Here is an 18,665-nt window from a genome sequence, read left to right on the forward strand (position 1 = left end):
ACCAGTGCTGGGTGATTGTACTGCGGAAGGTAGCAACGTGTCAAAGGGCAAGGTGGGGTCGCGGCCATACAAAAGGTAAAATGGTGAAAATCCGGCAGTGTCGTGACGGGACCAGTTGTACGCGAAAGTGATGTATAGTAAAGCGACGTCCCAGTCGCAGTGTTTCAGTTAGTGTGCGGTTGAGTCGCTCGGTGAGGCCGTTTGTTTGAGGGTGGTACGCGGTAGCAACCTGGTGTTCTGTAGAACAGGAGTGGAGCAGATCAACGACGAGCTTCGATAGAAAGTAGCGGCCGCGATCGGTCAGCAACTGGCGAAGGGCGCCGTGGTGCAGGATGATGTCGTATAGTAAGAAGTCGGCGACATCTGTAGCGCAGCTGGTTGGCAGCGCTCGTGCGATGGCATATCTCTTGGCATAATCGGTCGCTTCAGCAATCCATTTGTTTCCTTTGATGAAAATTGGAAAGGAGCCAAAGAGGTCGAGGCCCACACGGAAGAAGGGCTCTGTAGGGATATCAACTGGTTGAAGCAAACCAGCGGGAGGCATCGCAGGCGTCTTCCGGCGCTGACTAAGGTCGCAAGAAGCGACATAACGGCACACAGAGCGATAAATGCCGGGCCAGAAGAAGTGGCACCGCAGGCGGTCGTAAGTACGGGTGATGCCCAAATGTCCAGCAGTAGGAGCGTCGTGAAGTTGCTGGAGCCAGTCATGGTCGTGAAGTTGCTGGAGCCATGGCCAGGCGAAGGTGCTTGGGAACAGCTAGGAGGAGCTCCGGGCCGTCAGGACGAACGCTACGACGGTATAAAGTTCCATCGCGCAAGGTGAACATCCGGAGGGACGGGTCGTTGGGCAAGGAGCTTAGGCGTTTCATAACTGTTCGAAGAACAATATCTTTGCGCTGCTCGTCGCCAATATGGAGGAAGCCTGAGAGGGATAGAACACTGATGTCCGAGTCTGCATCGGTATCGTCCGGTTGATCCACGGGATTGCGGGACAGGCAGTCAGCATCTTTATGCAGGCGCCCTGACTTATACAGTGCAGTCCACTTATAAGGATACCACATATAACAATATATCGGTTATAACGATGGGTCGACATGAGAGTGTCATTTTATGCATTAGGTCTATGGGGAAAAAAACCATTTATAACGATAGGTTATTCACCGCATATCGGATATAACAATCAAAATTTTGCAGTCTGGACGGCGTTTTCCGTGCCAAATAATCGTAACGTTTGCGTTGCTTAGTTCACGGAAACGAACGATGTCGAGACGAGGCGATGTTTACCTCCGTAAGTTCGTATCTGCCGCCATTACCGTGCAGCGCGTCTCGCCCCGCCTGCGCACGAGTAGGCGAAGCCAACGTTGGCGCAGCGCGCCACAAGATGGCGCTAGCTGCTTCATGCGCGTCGGCCACAGTCGCTCCGAAAGAGAGAGAAAGAAAAAAAAGAAGCGACAAGCAAAGCGGCGCGGTGGCGCCCATCCCGCGTCTCTCTCGCGATAGCAGGCTGACGCCACCGAAGCAGCTTGCAACCAACGGTTCAACCCAGTTCGAAGATGGTGCCGACAAAGCGCAAAGCTGTGTCGCTTGACACGAAGATGGATATTTTGCAGGACTCTCGATGCGGCTTCAAGGTGAGCGCCCTCGCGAAGAAGTATGAGCTCGTCCAGTTAACGATATCAACCATCTTGAAAACCGGGAGCACCGCGATTGTGAAGGCAGGAGCTATCAGCGGCCATTCCGATCAGCAAAAAAGGGGTTAGAGACCCTTTGTACGCCGATGTTGAAGAGGCGCTTTACCAGTGGTTCATCACCAATTGCTTCAAGAAGGCGGGCTTTGTGCGTAAGGACGAACTTCCCCAACCCGCTGAGACCGACCCGGTGGAAGACGCTGACATAACCGAGCTCTGGGAGCTCGTTCCTACTGGTGACACAGGAGGAGTTTTTGACTGCAAACAGTGCTGCCTCGTTCTGCGATGAGGTCACCGACGAGGCGATCGCCGAAGATGTGCTGTCTCTACAGACGCAAAGTTGTGCGACGGTGGCGACGGCATCAGCAACAGTGACAACAAGATCGACAGTGGCTCCTTGACCCCGACCACGATGTCCACGCAAAGTGCACTGATGTCGATCGACTCCTTAATTGATTTTATGCATGCTAAAGGATTGCCGCCAGTGTTCGCGCAGCAGCTGGAATCCATGCACACCGCGGTTGTGAAGCTGAAGCTGCCGCAAAAGCAAGTGCAGATTTCGGACTATTTCGGCGCGCCTAATCCTTGACACGGTCATTGGTGCTAGAAATAAAGTTTGTTTTTCACGGCCTACTGTATACATCATCTATCCTTTAGAGCAAGTAGCGAATTCGAGTTCAGAGCTGCAAAGGTAAAGAGCGCAAACGCGTTTAAATTTTTTTTTTTGATAACTGCAGTCCAGATATAGCGATCATCGGTTATAACGATCATATTTTTCGTCTTTCTCGATATCGTTATAAGTGGACTGCACTGTACATAATAAAATATGTATATTCTTGTAGACGCAATGCCCAACGTCAAAGTCGTCCAGTTGGGTCCTTCAAAGAGGAGAGCCAGCAGAGGGCGTGATGATCGGTTACGACGCAGAAGCTCCGATTGAAAAGGTACGGTCGAAATTTCGCGACCGGCCATACGGGCACGAGACATTCTCTCTCAGTAATGGAGTAATTTCGCTCGGACGTGGAAAGAAGGCGGCTAGCGTAAGCGATGACACGGTCTTGGCCCGGTTGACGCTAAGCGAGGACAGCGACAATGCCATGACCACTTGCGTCAGTTCGTACTTCAGTGGGCGCAGAAGGAGCAAAGTGTGACAGAATCGGGGAAGTTGTAAGCCTCTCAATCAGGGTAGAGAAGGCTTTCTCCTGTAGTGGTCCCCAAGAGAAAAATATGTCTTTCTTAAGAAGGTCAGCGAGAGGGTGAGCGAAGTCGGCAAAATTTTTCACAAATCGCCGAAAATAAGAGCATAAGCCCAGAAAAATACGGACATCGTTTGTGGAACAAGATACAGGAAAATTTCGCACGGCATGAACTATCTGTGGATCAGGTTGGATTTCGGCGGCGTTTACGAGATGGCCGAGCATGTTAATTTCACGGCGACCGAAATGGCACTTGGAGGAGTTTAGCTGAAGGCCAACCCTGCGAAACACGGAGAGTATGGTTGTAAGGCACCGCAGATGGCTCTCAAAGTTTGGTGAAGACACAATCACATCGTCGAGGTAACAGAGGCATGTAGACCACTTGAAGCCGCGCAAGAGAGAGTCCATCATGCGCTCCAAAGGACATGACTTTAAGTGGGTACAGACCATCCGGTGTGAAGAAGGTGGTTTCCTCGCGGTCCATCTTATCGACGCTAGTTTGCCAATAGCCAGAGCGGAGGTCTATTGATGAAAAGTATTGGGATCCGTGAAGGCAGTCAAGAGCGTCATCTATGCGTGGCAGGGGCTAACCATCCTTCTTTGTTATCCTGTTGAGGTGACGGTAGTCAATGCAGAAGCGCCACAAGTTGTCTTTTTTCTTTACTAAGACAACCGGTGATGCCCACGGGCTACTGGAAGGTTCAATGATGTCCTTGTCCATCATCCTGTCTACCTCTTTCTGTATGATGGCCCTTTCTGTTGCGGAGACACGATATGGCCGCCTATGAATGGGGCTGGCGTCACCGGTGTTGATGCAATGCGTGACAACAGATGTCTGGCCAAGTGGACGGTCGTTCAAATCAAAGATGTCCCGATAAGATGACAGGAGGTGACGGAGAGCTGTTGTTTGCTCGGAAGGAAGGTCAGGGGCGATCATCTTAGAAACATCGTCCGCAGGCGTCGAGTACGAAGGAGTGGGTGACAAAGGTCTGTTGGTACTGAGGAACAATTCAGAGGTCAAAGAAGAAATCTCAAATTCTCCCAAAGGAGTGATATGCGCTATGGCGATACCGTGTGGCAGCACATGCGACGAAAATCCAAAATTGAGGATGGGCACGCGAGCGCAGTTTTCGTGGATCTGGATTGGGGTGCTCGGTAGGGCAATATTGCGCAACAAAACCACGTCAGTAAGGGGCAACATGACGTACTTGCCATCAGGTACGGGAGGAGAGGGCGTCAGGAGGACATTTGTAGCCGCCTGTGGAGACAGCCTTGCAAACTCAGCAGAACATAAGCAGTGTGAAGCGCAAGTGGTTGCGTCGGCAGGAAGCAGTAAATCCTGCGGAGCAGTCAATTTGGGCAGAGTGTTTCGAAAGGAAGTCGAGGCCGAGAATTAGGTCGTGCGGACAGTGTTCAAGGACAATAAATAGAACAACAGTATAATGGCCCCCAATGGTCACACGTGCTGTGCACATTCCAAGGACAGGTGAAGTACTCCCGTCGGCGACTCGCACAGTGCACGGTACCCCGGGTGTCAGAACCTTTTTGAGCCTTCGGCGGAGAGCAGCGCTCATAACTGAAAGCTGCGCTCCTGTATCAACAAGAGATCTAACAGGAACGCCATCATTTCAATGTCCAGTAGGTTTCCACAGGTAGGCAGGGTCAACAGAGGATTTGTGGGCCTGGTCGGAGTTGCAGCTTCACCTCCGGGAGCTGCACCACCTAGTTTCCCGAAGTGAAGCGACCGGTTGCAGAAGGGGAAGAAGAGCGGTGAACGAGAGATGAACAGGACCTACGGCCTTACGGAGATGGGGAGCAGCTGGATCTTGGGGGAGCACTGTCGGCGTTGATGTCTCTAGTCTGCGTATAGGGCGAAAAAGTACGATTGTCTGGCACTTGGCGGAAGTGACTCGGAGACGACCACCGAGGAGGCGATGACCACTTGTTGCAGCAATGACGGGCGATGTGTCCAATACCGGAACAATTAAAACAGATGAGTTTATCATCCGCTGTGCGCCAGTCAGCTGGGTTGCGACGGAGTGGCGGAAAGCTTTGCGTCTGGGAGCGAGCGGCCGGAGAAATCTGGTAGGTGTTCGTATGGCGGACTGAGCAGAGAGATGGAATGCCCAAACTTGCTATTTCCTCCCGAACGACCGCTTGTATAAGGGAGATAGTGGGCACGCTTTCCCGACAGTTGGAACGAACTGGAGCCGGAGCCATGGCCTCAAGCTCACGGTGAACGATGCACGTTATACCTTCCGGTCCTGTCGGCTGAACGAACCGCGGCGGGTCTTCGCCATTGCCATTGTGGCGGCAGGTAGGTGACGTCCGCTGCGAAGTTCCGTGATTGTACCCCGCACCTTCCACCAAAATGTTGCTGGAAGAAAGCAGGCCCACGAGTGTAAAATATAGTATATATACAACTGGTGTATATGGCGTTCAGGCAACTGCCAGTCTTCGTCTTCCTCTTGTCTAAATCAACTTCTTCCTTCCCTTCACCGTAACAATATGTTAGTGCAGTTAGAAAGTGAATGGGTCTTTTTAGAAGGTGTAATGACAGGGGACTATCCATGCATGCTCCAGTACTACCCCAAAACCAAGTGCCAAAGTATGGAGTGGCACACCGCAAACTCCCCACACCCTAAGAAAGCGAGAATGTAGAAGTCCAAGGTAAAGACAGTGTTCAACGTCTTTTTTAAACAAGCTGGGGTGGTCTACAAGGAATTTGTACATTCAGCATAAACCGTCAACACCATGTTCTACAAAGAAGTCCTTCAGTGCCTTCACAGAGCTGTTGGACGGAAATGACTGGAGATTGCCGAACGCTGAAAGTGCCACGTTTACATTGCATGCCAATTACATTGCCAATTACACATTGCATGTTACACCATACGCATCCCATAGCAAGCTGTCATAATTTGAATGCATTGCGTGTGCTAAAAAATGTGTATTTGAATTTATTTATTATTGCATTTGATCCATACAGCAGTCTGGCAACGTTAACAAGTGATGACATGACTTGCATTCTGTGTGGTCAATGTGCACTGTACATGTGCAGTTTCGTTTTCATGTGTTCATCTTGGCAGTCGGTATGAGAAATATTTGCAGGCATTCTTTCATTCGAGCTATATTTTTTGCTTGTGTGAAAAATATTGTGAGCAAACTACAACAGTGATGCTCTTGCTGCACGGTTGGATGCTAAAAAGTGCAGCATAAGAAGAGTTTTAACACAGCGTGCACATGGTTTTGAAATGTATTGGAACAGACGACATGGCGGTGGCCCTGCAATTCTTGAAGTCACACAAGCCAGCCAGGGTTGCTGTTGGGGGGGTTGTCCTGGTGGCAGTGATTTCAAGTTAATATTTCGGGTCAAAATGCGCTTCGCGAGCCTAGCTGTTACTTGTTTGTTTATTGTGTGTGTGTAACCACAATGGTTTTTCTGTGCTCAGTTACCATGATAAGCTGAAAATTGTTGAATGACCATGCCATGGCTCCTTGAGCTTTCGATCATAAGAACTGGCTTCACTAACTCCGTTAATGCATGTTGCTTGCAGGAGTCCACTCTTGGACGATTGGTCAGCGCTGCCACATAGGTGGTTACCGCTCAGCCTACTATGTCGCACGGCTCTGTCCTCACACCCAGTGCATCAGCGTGGTAAGCAAATTTGTTTGTTCAACTAGAGCAAAGTTCAGTTATCTGGAAGCTGTAAAAACCAGAAAAAAATTTTTTTATAAGCAGAGTTTCAACATTAGTGCTATCATGAAAATAGAAGCGAGCACTACAGTCGAACCCCACTATATCGAACCCGTTTACATAGAATTATTCTATATATTGTATAATTTCTGGACAAGGTAATAGTTACAATGAGTATATATAGCAAAATTCCGCTTACATGGAACAAAAATAGCAACAACTCCCGATATATCGAACATCAAGCTGCGGAAAAATGCCCCTAGAAGTTGGCTTTCCCTCGTGGCGGGGAAACCCGGCGGCGCGGCTCCATCCATCCGCTCTCCCTACCGTGACTGTGCTATGTTGAGTGAGCCGTCGACACCCCCCTGCAAGAAATGATCCTGGCCCACTCGCAGCGCTTGCTCAGACAGCCAATCAGAGGCTCTTGTGCCCTCGTTGTGCAAGATGGCGAAAGTGCAAGTTGTCTCGGTGCTTTTCTGGTTCATTGAGAGTGCGTCTTGTGGGCCTTCTCCCACACTGTTGCTGTGATGAAGCAGCAGAATTCGCCTTTCGTCGTGAAGCTCGAAATCATAAATCGGGTCGAACGCGGTGACAAGTCGGATGTCCCCGCAGCATGCAAGATTCTGAGGAGCACTCTCAGCACGATCTTGAAGAATAAGGGGAGATTAGGGCTAAAGCGGCCAAATTCGCGACCCAGTGCCCTTGACACCCAACGCGTACTCACGGCCGTGTACGAGTGGTTCATCCGAAATTGCTTCGGCCGTGCCGGCTACCGCGTGCTCGGTGATGACTGTAAATTCTGATGAATGCAACGAAGCCGTTGCCGGTGTTGCTGATGTTTGGAGCGAGCTGTCAGAGTTTCCGTAAGCTGTTGACGAATCAATGGTAGACGAGTTTGTGAGTGCAAATGATGGTGTCGCGACCACAGGAGAGCCCCGAAAACAAAGACTACATTGCCGACATCGTACCGAGCACAAGAGAAATTGGGCACAATGAGGAAAGCAACGACGGTCCTTTGCCCACGTCCTCCGAAGTGATTGGTGCGCTCGCACTAGTCCGGTGCTTTTGTGCGAATGCGGAAGGTTGCGGCCTCAGCTGCTCCGACTCCTTAGACAAAGTGGAGAAGTGCGTGCGTCACTGGCAGCGAAATTGCCTAAGCAGACGAAAATGCAGGACTATTTTATGCGAAACTAAGCTAATTCCATCATTAAAGTGATTTTATAAATGGTATGTGCTTTTATGACATCCAGTTATTTAGCAGGCTTATATTGAATTATGCTCTAGATCGAACTGATAGGCGTTTTTTTGCGAGTTCGATATAACCGAGTTCGACTGTATAAGCCTGTTTCACATTCAAGCAACTTTGGCCTTTAAGGTGCACATCCGCTGTCGTGTGAGTAAGCCTTCTTGCCCAAAACCTGTTTTTGGAGCCGTACACACCACTGTGATCATGATCAGAACATCTGGAAAAATCAAAAAGCCGCGATACAGCAACCAATGGCTCATGAGCAGTGGCACGGGGAGCTCGCTGTCTTGAGCAGGTGATCTAGCAGACGACATCCAGTGCCAATTTGCATTGTCTTGCACTCTCTTCAATGAGCTGCTCATCACTCATGTTATGCAGCATCTACTTGTTTGGGATGCTAAAATGAGAAATTTTTGGAAGGGATATAACAGGAGGATTCTTTGGGGAGAAATTGTGGACACCCTGTAGAGAGTCAATGAGTTTGCTAAGTACACTGTCTTTTTGGCTGCACAAATATGACTGCTTATGTCTGGCAATGATGTGCAGAAAAAGAAATTCAGTGGTGATTTAACAGTAAATTCGAGACAAATGCACTAGCATTATGTCGCACCTCTTTGATGCAACGGATCCAGGATCTAAACTGCACTCACCACGTTGCAAAGTGTTGTTCAGGAGCTCAATTTACGCATGTCCTACCTTTTCTGCAGTGAAGTGCAACTGATGGCACTCCATAGCAGACTACTGTCAGTTGCACTGCATATATATGCACAGTTGAATCTCGTTAATTTAAACATGCCTCATTTAGACTGCCGGTTAATTAGAATTTACGCTGTGGTCCCATCAAGGTTATGTGTATTCTAATGGGCAAAAACGCCTGGTAATTTGAACATACTGCGCTCCGACAATGCTCTGAGCAGCACACCAAATCACACAGCAGTGCCTCCGACCAGCATTGCTCTGACCCCACCATAGAGGAAAAGCTTAGAAGACACCTTTCAACACTGTGCGCGAAAAAAAAAAAAAAGAAAGCGTGGCGGAATGTTCACCTTCTTTCAAATGGCAAAGGTGCCGTTTCTGCGTCGTGCCAGAACACACGTGTATGTGCCTCCCCAAAGAAAAGGGCAGTGAACCCTCCTCCTTTCTTCTAATCTGGTCATGTGTTGCCCTTGAATGCTACGGCTATCGCGCATTGGGAAGCAGTTGTCCCATGAGAAGCAGTTGACCCGGTCGCTCAATGGTGTCATTCTCGGTGCCATGAGGTACAAGGTATTGGCTAGGCTTCGGAGGGTGCACATTCGCAAGCATCATAGCGAGCCAGGGCACGTATCGCCCACCAAAGGATCTCAAACGAAGGTGAAGATTCTGCATGAAGTTGAAAAAGGTGCCCTTTGCAAGACAGAAATCTCCAGGAAATACAACATCACAAAGAGCACGCTGTGAACGTATACAGTGGAACCCGACTATATCGAACCCGTTTACATCGAATTATTCTATATATCGAACAATTTCTGGTCACGGTATAGTTACAATGAGTATATATAGCAAAAATTACGCTTACATCGAACAAATATTGCAGTGACTCCCGATATATCGAACATCAAGCGGCGGGAAAGTGCCCCCAGAAGTTGGCTTTCCCTCGCGGTAGCGGGGAAACCCGGCGGCGCGGCTCCATCCAACCGCTCTCCCTACCGTGACGGCGCTGCCTCGGGCTGTTCGGGCGAGCCGTCGACACCCCCTGTCGCGCATAGTGAAGTCTATTATCCTCCCTCTTTCTCTATCATCTTTCACTTCCCACTCCCTCTCCCCTGACGACGCTTCGCCGTGCTCCCTCACGGGTTGCAGAATCAAGCGTCCTTCCTTTCTTTAGATCACTATCTATCGACACTCCCCAGCAAAAAATGATCCTGGCCCGCCTGCAGCGCTTGCTCAGACAGCCAATCAGAGGCTCTTGTGCGCTCTTCGTGCAAGATGGCGAAAGTGCGAGTTGTCTGGCTGCTTCTCTGGTTTATCGTGTTTGCGCCTTGTGGGCCTTCTCCCGCAGTGTTGCCGTGATGAAGCGGCAGAATTCGCCTTTCGTCGTGAAGATCGAAATCATAAATCGCGTCGAACGCGATATCCCCGCAGCGTGCAAGATTCCGAGGAGCACTCTCAGCACAATTAGGGCTAAAGTGGCCAGACTCGCAACCCGGTGCCCATGGCGCCTGACGCGTACGCACGGCCGTGTACGAGGCGTTCTTCATACGTGCCGGTTTCCGCGTGCTCGGTGATGACTAAATTCTGATGAATGCGACGAAGCCGTTGCCGGTGTTGCCGAAGTTTGGAGCGAGCTGTCAAAATTTCCGGGACATTCGAATCAACGCTGGACGAGTTTGTGAGTGCAGATGATGGTGTCGCGATGACGGTAGATGCCGAAACGAAGACTACATCGCCGACATCGTACCTAGCACAAATGAAAGTAGGCACGTTGAGGAAAGCAACTACTGTCCTTTGCCCACATCCTCCGAAGTGATTGGTGCACTCGCATTAGTCCGGTGCTTCTGCGCGAATGCGGAAGGTTGCGGCCTCAGCTGCTTGGACTCCTTAGACAACGTGGGGAAGTGCGTGCGTCGCAGGCAGCGAAATTGCCCAAGCAGAAGAAAATGCAGGACTAATTTATGTGAACCTAAGCTAGTTTCGTCAATAAAGTGATATTATAAATGGGATGTGCTTTTATGACATCCAATTATTTAGCAGGCTTATATCGAATTATGCTCTATATCGAACTGATAGGCGTTTTTTTGCGAGTTCGATATAGCCGGGTTTGACTGTACAAAGAAAGGGAGTCCATCATCGCTGAATATGAAAAGCAGCAAATTCAACCATCCAGGAAGAGGCTGTGGATGTCAGCACATCCCCAACTTGAAGACGCTCTTGTCATGTGGATAAAACAGGTTTGTAGGCAGAATCTCCCACTCAGTGGGCGGATAATTGCAGCCAAGGCGAGGCAGTTCGCAACCAAGATGGCTGTTAAAGAATTGGATGGGCGGCTGTCACGGTTCAAGGAAAGCCATGAGCTCACTTTCAAGACTGTTTGCGACGAGAAGGCAGACATTGATGCAGCCGTATGCAGAGAATGGATCTCTGGAGATCACCTTGCCTCCTACTCAATCGACGGCGTCTTCAACACAGACACGACGGCACTCTATTCCAAACTTCTTCCCAACAAAACAATCACTTTTCAAGGTGACGATTGTGTCAGCAGGAAGAAAACCAAGGAAAGGCTAACGGTGATGGCGTGCGCAAACGCAATGGGCACGGAGCGTTGCCAATTGCTCTTAATCTTCGTGTTATGGTAGTATAGGGTCTCGTCCATACAAGAGAAAAAAATGGAGAGAAACCAGCAGAATTATGGCGGGACATATTGTAGGCGAATGTGACGAACGGCAGAGCGGCATCCCAGTCACGGTGGTTAGTTCTATTGAGCCGCTCTGTGAGGCCGTTGGTCTGAGGGTGATAGGCCGTTGTAAACTTCTGCTTTGTAGCACATGTGTGCAAGATGTCCTGGACAACCTGTGAGAGAAAGTAGCGGCACCGGTCGGTAAGGTGTTGTCAGGGAGCGCCGTAGTGAAGGATCACTGCGTCGAGAAGGAAGTCAGCGACATCAGTTGCACAACTGGTAGGGAGAGCCCACGTGATCGCGTACCGGATGGTGGGGTCTGCAGCAACTGCTATCCACTTGTTCCACTAAGCACTAGAGGAGAAGAGCCAAGGAGATTGAGACCAATTAAAAGAATGGCAAAGATGGTATATCAATGGGCTGAAGATGGCCCGCTGATAGGGCTGCTGGTTTTTTGCGGTGCTGACAAGATTTACAGGAGGTGACATAATGGCAAACGGAACGGTAAATACTGGGCCAGAAGAAATGACGCTGAACACGGTCATATGTCTTTGAGACTCCCAGATGACCAGTGGTTGGGGCATCATGCAACTGTGTGAGCACAGTCTCACGCATACGCTTGGGAACAACCAGTAGCAGTTCAGGGCCATCAAGGTGCATGTTGTAACAGTACAATATGCCATCTTGCTCCACAAACATACGTGAAGAGGGTGTAGTTGGCAGGTCCATCAGGCTGACAATGATGCCCCTGAGGTAAGGGTTGCATCATTGCTCATTGGCAATGTCGCCAAACGCGGTAAGCGCAAGGACGCAAGTTGACCCGTCGGTCTCAGGCTGGTCTAGTCGGTCTACTGGATGATGTGACAAGCAGTCAGCGTCCTCATGGAGTAGGCCTGTCTTATATACCACTGTGTGATAGTACTCTTGGAGCCATAGAGCCCACCAACCGAGACGTCCAGCTGGATCTTTTAAAGACGAAAGCCAGCATAGGGCGTGGTGATCGATGATGACCGTGAAAGGCCATCCATAGAGGTAGGGGCGAAATCTACCTACTGCCCAAATGAGGGCGAGGCATCCACATTCGGTGATCGACTAATTGCGTTCGGCTGGTGAAAGAAGACGGCTAGCATATTCAATGATGTGGTCACAACCATGCTGTCATTGTGCCAAAACAGCACTGATACCGTGGCCACTGGCGTCGGTGCGAACCTCTGTTGGGGTGGACAGGTCAAAGTGGTGGAGAATCGGCGACGTGAGTCGTTTCGTCAGCTCAGTGAATGCACTAGCTTGGTTAGGACCCCAGACAAAAGTCGTGTCTTTCTTAGGAGGTCCGTTAGAGGGCGTGTCATGTCAGCAAAATTTCATATCAATCTACGGAAGTAGGAGCGGAGGCCTACAAAGCTTCAAATGTCAGTTGCGCAAGTGGGCACAGGAATATCCTTGACCGCGCGAACTTTCTCCGGATTGGGACGAACATCGGAAGAGTCAACGAGGTGTCCGAGCACAGTAAGTTGCCGGCGATTTAAGTGACATTTCATTGAGTTGAGCTGAAGTCTCCCCTTGTGAAACACTGAAAGAACTGTCGAGAGACACTCGAGGTGTGTGTCAAAACTCAGCAAAAAGACAATGACCCTCATCGAGGTAGCACAAGCAGATTGACCACTTTAAGCCATAAAGCAAGGCGTCCATCATTCGTTCGAATGTGGCGGGAGCATCGAATAGCCTGGGTGGCATCACCTTAAACTGATAGAGCCCATCAGGTGTAATAAACGCCGTCTTTGCACGATCCATGTCGTCAACTCCAAGCTGCCAATACCCGGAACGAAGGTCTATCAAAGAAAAATGCTTGGAACCACTGAGACAGTCAAGGGCATCATCTATATGAGGTACAGGATACACGCCTGTTTTTGTTACTTGGTTAATATTCCGGAAGTTCATACAGAAGCGTCAGCTGTTGTCCTTTCTTACGAGCATGACAGAAGATGCCCATGGGCTTGAAGAAGGTTCGATGATATCACGGGCAAGCATTTCGTCAACTTCCTTTTGTATAACTTGGCGCTCAGTGGAGGAAACACGATAGGGAAGTCGGTGTGTGGGTTTGGCATCGCCGGTGTTAATCCAATGCTTGACAACTGTTGTTTGGCCCAGTGGTCGGTCATTGAAATAAAAAATGACCTGTTACGACATGAGCAGGCCCTAAAGTGCGTGTATGTGTTACTGGAAGGTCAGTGTCGATCATCTTCGTTGTGTTATGTAATATCGTAGGGTTTAAATCAATAGCAGCAGGAGGCGGTGCAGCAGGCTCAGTTAATACGGAAACATGATAGTCGGAGGCTGGAGCTAGGGTGGTAAGAGAGATACCCTGGGGTATCACTTGATGGCATAGTCCAAAATTCACAATAGGGAGACCTGTGGCATTTCTCTTTCTACTGATGACTGAGTGCGGGAACATGACATTCTGTGAACAGAGGAGGGTAGCATTGGGCGACACTATGTAATCGCCATTGTCCACAGGGGGATCAGGAGAGACGTCGATGTACGTCACAGATAGATGTGGTAGACGAATGTAATTCGCAGAGCACAGTTGATTTACCGCAGGATCAGAGGGCTCAACAGCATGAGGTAAAGCAAGCTCCACACCTGCAGAGCAGTCAGTAAGAGCCGAATGTGCTGAGTGAAAGTCAAATCCTATGAAGGCATGTGGGCACTGATGCAAGACGTAAAACAATACTGGAATGTGGCATCCGGCAACAGTGACACGGGCACCACACAACCCAGCAACAGCCGCAGGGGCACCATCAGCTACGCGGACTACAGCAATCGGAGCAGGGGTAAGAACTTTCTTCAGACGAATGCAGAGGTTTGAGTTCATGATCGATATGTGGGTGCCAGTAACAATGAGTGCGATGACAGGTATAGTGTCCACATGTACGTTGATGAGGTTGTGATGTCCAGGTAGTGTGAGCAGAGGAATTTCGGGTCGGGTCGTCGTGGCAGGCTCACCTCTCAGAGCTGCGCCCATCAGTATTCCGAAGAGTGGCGGGAGTATGAGGGAGAAGGAGAGCGAAGACACAGAGGTGAGCGGGGCAGGTGTCGGGATGGCGAAGGGGAATGGTTTGATCGTGCTGGTGATGATGGTGGAGCGTTGTCATCGTCATTGTGTATCGGCACTCAGGAACTACCACCTGGACGTCGGATGTTTCAATAGCTCGGCCAAAGCTGCGGGGTTCCAAGCGCTGTGTCAACGGTGGGAAATGTGTCCAACGCTTCCACAACAGAAGCAAAGGGGCCTGTTATCAGAAGTGCACCATTCTGTGAAATTCTGATAACAAGGAGGAATAGTTGGACATCTGTATAACTCAGGTGCGGCAGGTGGCTGGTAGTCAGGTTCGTTGACTGGAGCAAGGTTTGACTACGGGCTAGTTGGATTTCCATGGTATAAATCATCACTTACAGCGCAAACATAGACGGAGGACAAAAAGGACGACGTAGACAAGCGCTGTCTTCCAACTGATTTTTATTTTCAGAAACAAACGTATGGAAAAAGGGTGTGTAAAATCATGCGCTCCGAATGGATGAGGCAGGCAAGGATCTACCGTCAATCTTTAAGAATTCAAGTGGATCGAGGTCCTGGGAGCCGTCAAGTCAAGGCCAAGAAACGGCGAGAGCTGAATGTACTTATTGACAGCGCCCTGGAGCAGCGGTGGCAACAGGAGTTGTTTCGTCTTCGCAACCGGCCTGTGGCCTCTACCCCCAAGGCAGCGAAGCAAGTTCATACAGACGTAGGTGTGTCCCTGCCGGACTTCGTCGCACAGACTCTCGCTCTTGGGCCAAAGTTCGCCACAGTGGGAAGGAACACTCCAGTGGAACTTCTTACTATGGTGCGTGACGTGTCGAGGCGTGCTCCGGAATGTGAGGGTGACCGTTGCGTGTCTGAGGGTGTGGACGTGCTCCGGTTGTACTCTCCTCGAAGATGCTCTGTTCCTGTTGAAAGGGTGTTTTCCTACCTCACCGACAATAGTCTTTGTCTTGCAGCAGCTGACAAAGAAGGTGGGTTTTTTGTCACAACTAGGAGTAATTTCTTGGAAAAAGCGAATGCTTCCATTGATTCTCTCTTTATTAAGTGAACTGGTGTTGATCTGAAGAAGGTAAAATCGCAGGCAAAACGCACTTTATTGGATTTGAATTTGGGTAATCTTGCACAATCTGTAGACAGCAAGGAAGGATTGGCCCTTCGCATGTTTTTCTCCGCAAAAACCCACAAGCCGGAAGCGCCCTTCCGTGTCATCATTTCTGAAAAGGGTACGTGGCAGTACACTCTTTCCTGTTGGCTTCAGTGTCACTTAAAGAAGCTAGATGTTAGTGATCCGTTTCTGGTTAAAGGATCTAACGAGGTGATCCTGTACCTGTCACAACATGCTGATATCCCATTTAAGGCTATGTCCATAGATATAAAAGACTTGTTCTATTCTATTCCGCATCAGGCGCTCCTGGTTGTTATCGAAGAAGCCATTAGTTGTTTTGGTGACATTGCGTTCCAGAATGAATGTGGTGTGTCTGTCTCAGACTTTATCAAATTGCTTCAACTTTACCTTTGCTCAACTTTTGCCGAATGGAATGGAAATGTTTTCCTTCAAAAAAGTGGGATATGTATAGGGTCATGCATCGCCCCCTTGTTGAGCGATTTATTTTTGGCTTACCTAGACAGGAACGTCATGTCACGGATGGGCAATACAAAAATCAAAAAAGCCTTTCGCTACGTCTATGATTTTTTGGTTTTGTTTAATTGTGAGGAGAGCTTTGTAGCCGCCTCTGTTCGCCAAGTGTTAGACCTGTTCGAAGAATGCCTATCTCCCCTCACAATCACTCATGAGCTTCAGGATAATGGGTCTCTTAGGTTTTTAGTTTTGAAGTTGTCTTTTACCGAGCAACATGTATGCTGGATGTATGAGCCGCGAGCTAACAAGCCTCTGTTATCGTATGCATCTGCCCATTCAAAAATCGTTAAGAGAGGTATCGTTCAGGCCTGCTTGCATAATGCACTAACGAAATCATGTTATCATTTGATAGATCCCAGTTTCAGTGCACAGGTAGCTCGGTTGAGGGCTGCAGGGTACCCGAGCAACCTTCTGGTCTCAGTTTCGGAAAGCTTGCGTAATAAGTTTCGCACTGATCCTCACAGCTTTGAGTCTCAGGTACATGAACGAAGTAAAAAAACAGCTGTTATCCCGTATGTCCATGGAATATCCCACAAACTTAAGAAAATAGGACAAAGAGCAGGTATCGACGTTGTCTTCTCTGCTCCAAAAAAAAACTGGCCCAGCTTTGCGTCAGAACCAATCCTGCGGCTAAGAAACGTAGTATTTGCAGCATTAATCATAGGAAGAAGTTTACAGGTTGTTCGAAAGGTATAGTGTATAAGATTCCCCTGAAATGTGGTAGGTCTTATATAGGACAGACTGGTAGATGTATCAACGTTAGGTTACAAGAACACAGCAATAAAGTTCGCAAAGGGCGGGAAGGCTTCCTAGGGGTTCACTGCGCACAATGCGGCTGCGTCCCAATTTTTGAGGAGACGACCATCTTGGCTAGGCATCCCAATGAAACTACCAGAATTATCATTGAAGCAGCAGCGATTGCCGATGGCGACTCGGTTAGTAAGCCATCTATCGCACTAACAGAAAAAGAACTGGGTTTCCTGAGATCGCACATGCGCTCTCGTTCATCTCAGGAAAAATTCTGAATGCATTCTCATGTCGGGTTGTTGCTTCTATAGGGCGCTTTTGTCTTGGTGTTTTAGGGTATATACGTTTGTTTCTGAAAATAAAAATCAGTTGGAAGACAGCGCCTGTCTACGTCGTCCTTTTTGTCCTCCGTCTATGTTTGCGCTGTAAGTGACGATTTATATCGTTGACTGGGCCAAGCATCTGTAATCCTGCGTTTGCTAGTTGTTGACGCAGTGTGGTTTGGATAAGGGAAATGGTTGCATGGGACTCGTTGGGGTTACACACTTGAAGGGGAACTGGGGAGGCAGCTTCAATCTCACGGTGCATGATGCGCACAGTATTGTCGGATGCAGTAGGATTGGGTGGAACGGGTGGGAGGTGGAGGTCCTCGCAGGTAGACGTCGCAGCTGTGTTCGGAAGACGTGTGAAGTTTGGAGTGACGCGGCGACTTTTTCCTTCTTTATAGTGTCGGCATTCATTGATGACGTCTTGCACTGTGGATGAATTCTTGAAAACCAGAAGTGTAAAAGTGTCATCCGCGATAGCTTTCAGGATATGTGCAACCTTTTCTGTCTCCGGCGTCGTGTCATCGGCTTTGCGACAAAGCGCGAGCACGTCCTGGATGTACGTTGCATAGGTCTCGATGCAAGTCTGAACTCGGCATGCAACTTCTTTCTGCACAGCATGACTGCGTCCGATGGGCTTGCTGAACAGATCGATGAGCTTTTGCTTACACACCTCCCAGCTCATAAGTTCCTGTTCGTGGTTCAGAAACCGCACTTGTGCCATGCCCGTCAGGTAAAATATGATGTTTGCTAGCATCAGAGTCAGGTCCCTGTTGTTGCTAGTGCTCACCTGTTCATACACTTGAAGCCAGTTTTCGACATTGGTGTTGTCAGAGCTGGAAAACATACCTGGGTCACGCGGTTGTGTGAAGACGATGGTGTGATTGGCGGCAGATGGTTGAGGCACGGTTGGTGACCTGCTCGAAGCGTTCTTGTCCCTGCTGTGCGCTGGCATTGTAAATGTTGCCAAGGAGTGTCCACTACATAGATCTGTCTTGAAACTTGAAAAGCCGCACTCTCCATCAAAATTTCGCGAGGAGAGAAGGCGCTTGACAATATATTTACACAATATATACAACGGGCAGAAAACAGGCATAACAAGATGGAGCCTGTGCGCACGACTGTCGGCGATTGTCTTCTTCATCAGTCCTCTCATTATCGTTCACTCCTGTGGTGCCTCATAGCAATATGTAGTCATAGGGCATTGTCATATATACCCCCATAGGAGCCCATGGATACCTATGAAGTGCAATGTGTTGTGCATTACGAATGGGTGGATAGATTTTCTAGGGAAGCAGCCTTAGCGAGAGAAACAAGTTTATGTGGGAAAAATAGGGTTAAGGGGCTGGAGGTTGGGTCTTCAATCCAAGACTCTAGTGGGGGCCACCACCATGCGCCGAGCCTGGCTGAGGAGGCTCAGTTGAGTCTCTAGGTAAGTCCAGGCGAGGATGGCTGCCCAAGGCTCCCTAAAAGAATTTTGTGTTAATTGGTGTGAATTTCAATTTTGGGGCCATGGTTTGCACTCCCATGTCACACGGGGCAATAATGGCCTCCCCCCACACCAGAGGCATTGATTGACATATCTGGTTGGCGAGATGGCATGCTACCTCATCTCAGATGTGGGTAGGTGTTCATCTCAATTTTTCTGCATAGCCGGACTTCCTCTACTGTTAA

General features: G+C 49.2%; 1 protein-coding gene across 2 annotated transcripts in view; it reads left to right on the top strand.

Annotated features, from left to right (window-relative positions):
* The window catches only part of LOC126529740 (mitochondrial tRNA-specific 2-thiouridylase 1), a 136,874-nt gene that overhangs the window by 64,618 nt on the left and 53,591 nt on the right, over window positions 1–18,665 (top strand). For both annotated transcript variants that reach the window (XM_050177242.2, XM_055069946.2), the window contains exon 6: window positions 6,439–6,539. In XM_050177242.2, coding sequence (XP_050033199.1) covers window positions 6,439–6,539 — 101 coding nt within the window. The remainder of the gene's footprint in view (window positions 1–6,438; window positions 6,540–18,665) is intronic.

This window comes from Dermacentor andersoni, chromosome 9 (assembly GCF_023375885.2).
Source record: "Dermacentor andersoni chromosome 9, qqDerAnde1_hic_scaffold, whole genome shotgun sequence".
In the NCBI taxonomy this organism is placed as follows: domain Eukaryota; kingdom Metazoa; phylum Arthropoda; class Arachnida; order Ixodida; family Ixodidae; genus Dermacentor; species Dermacentor andersoni.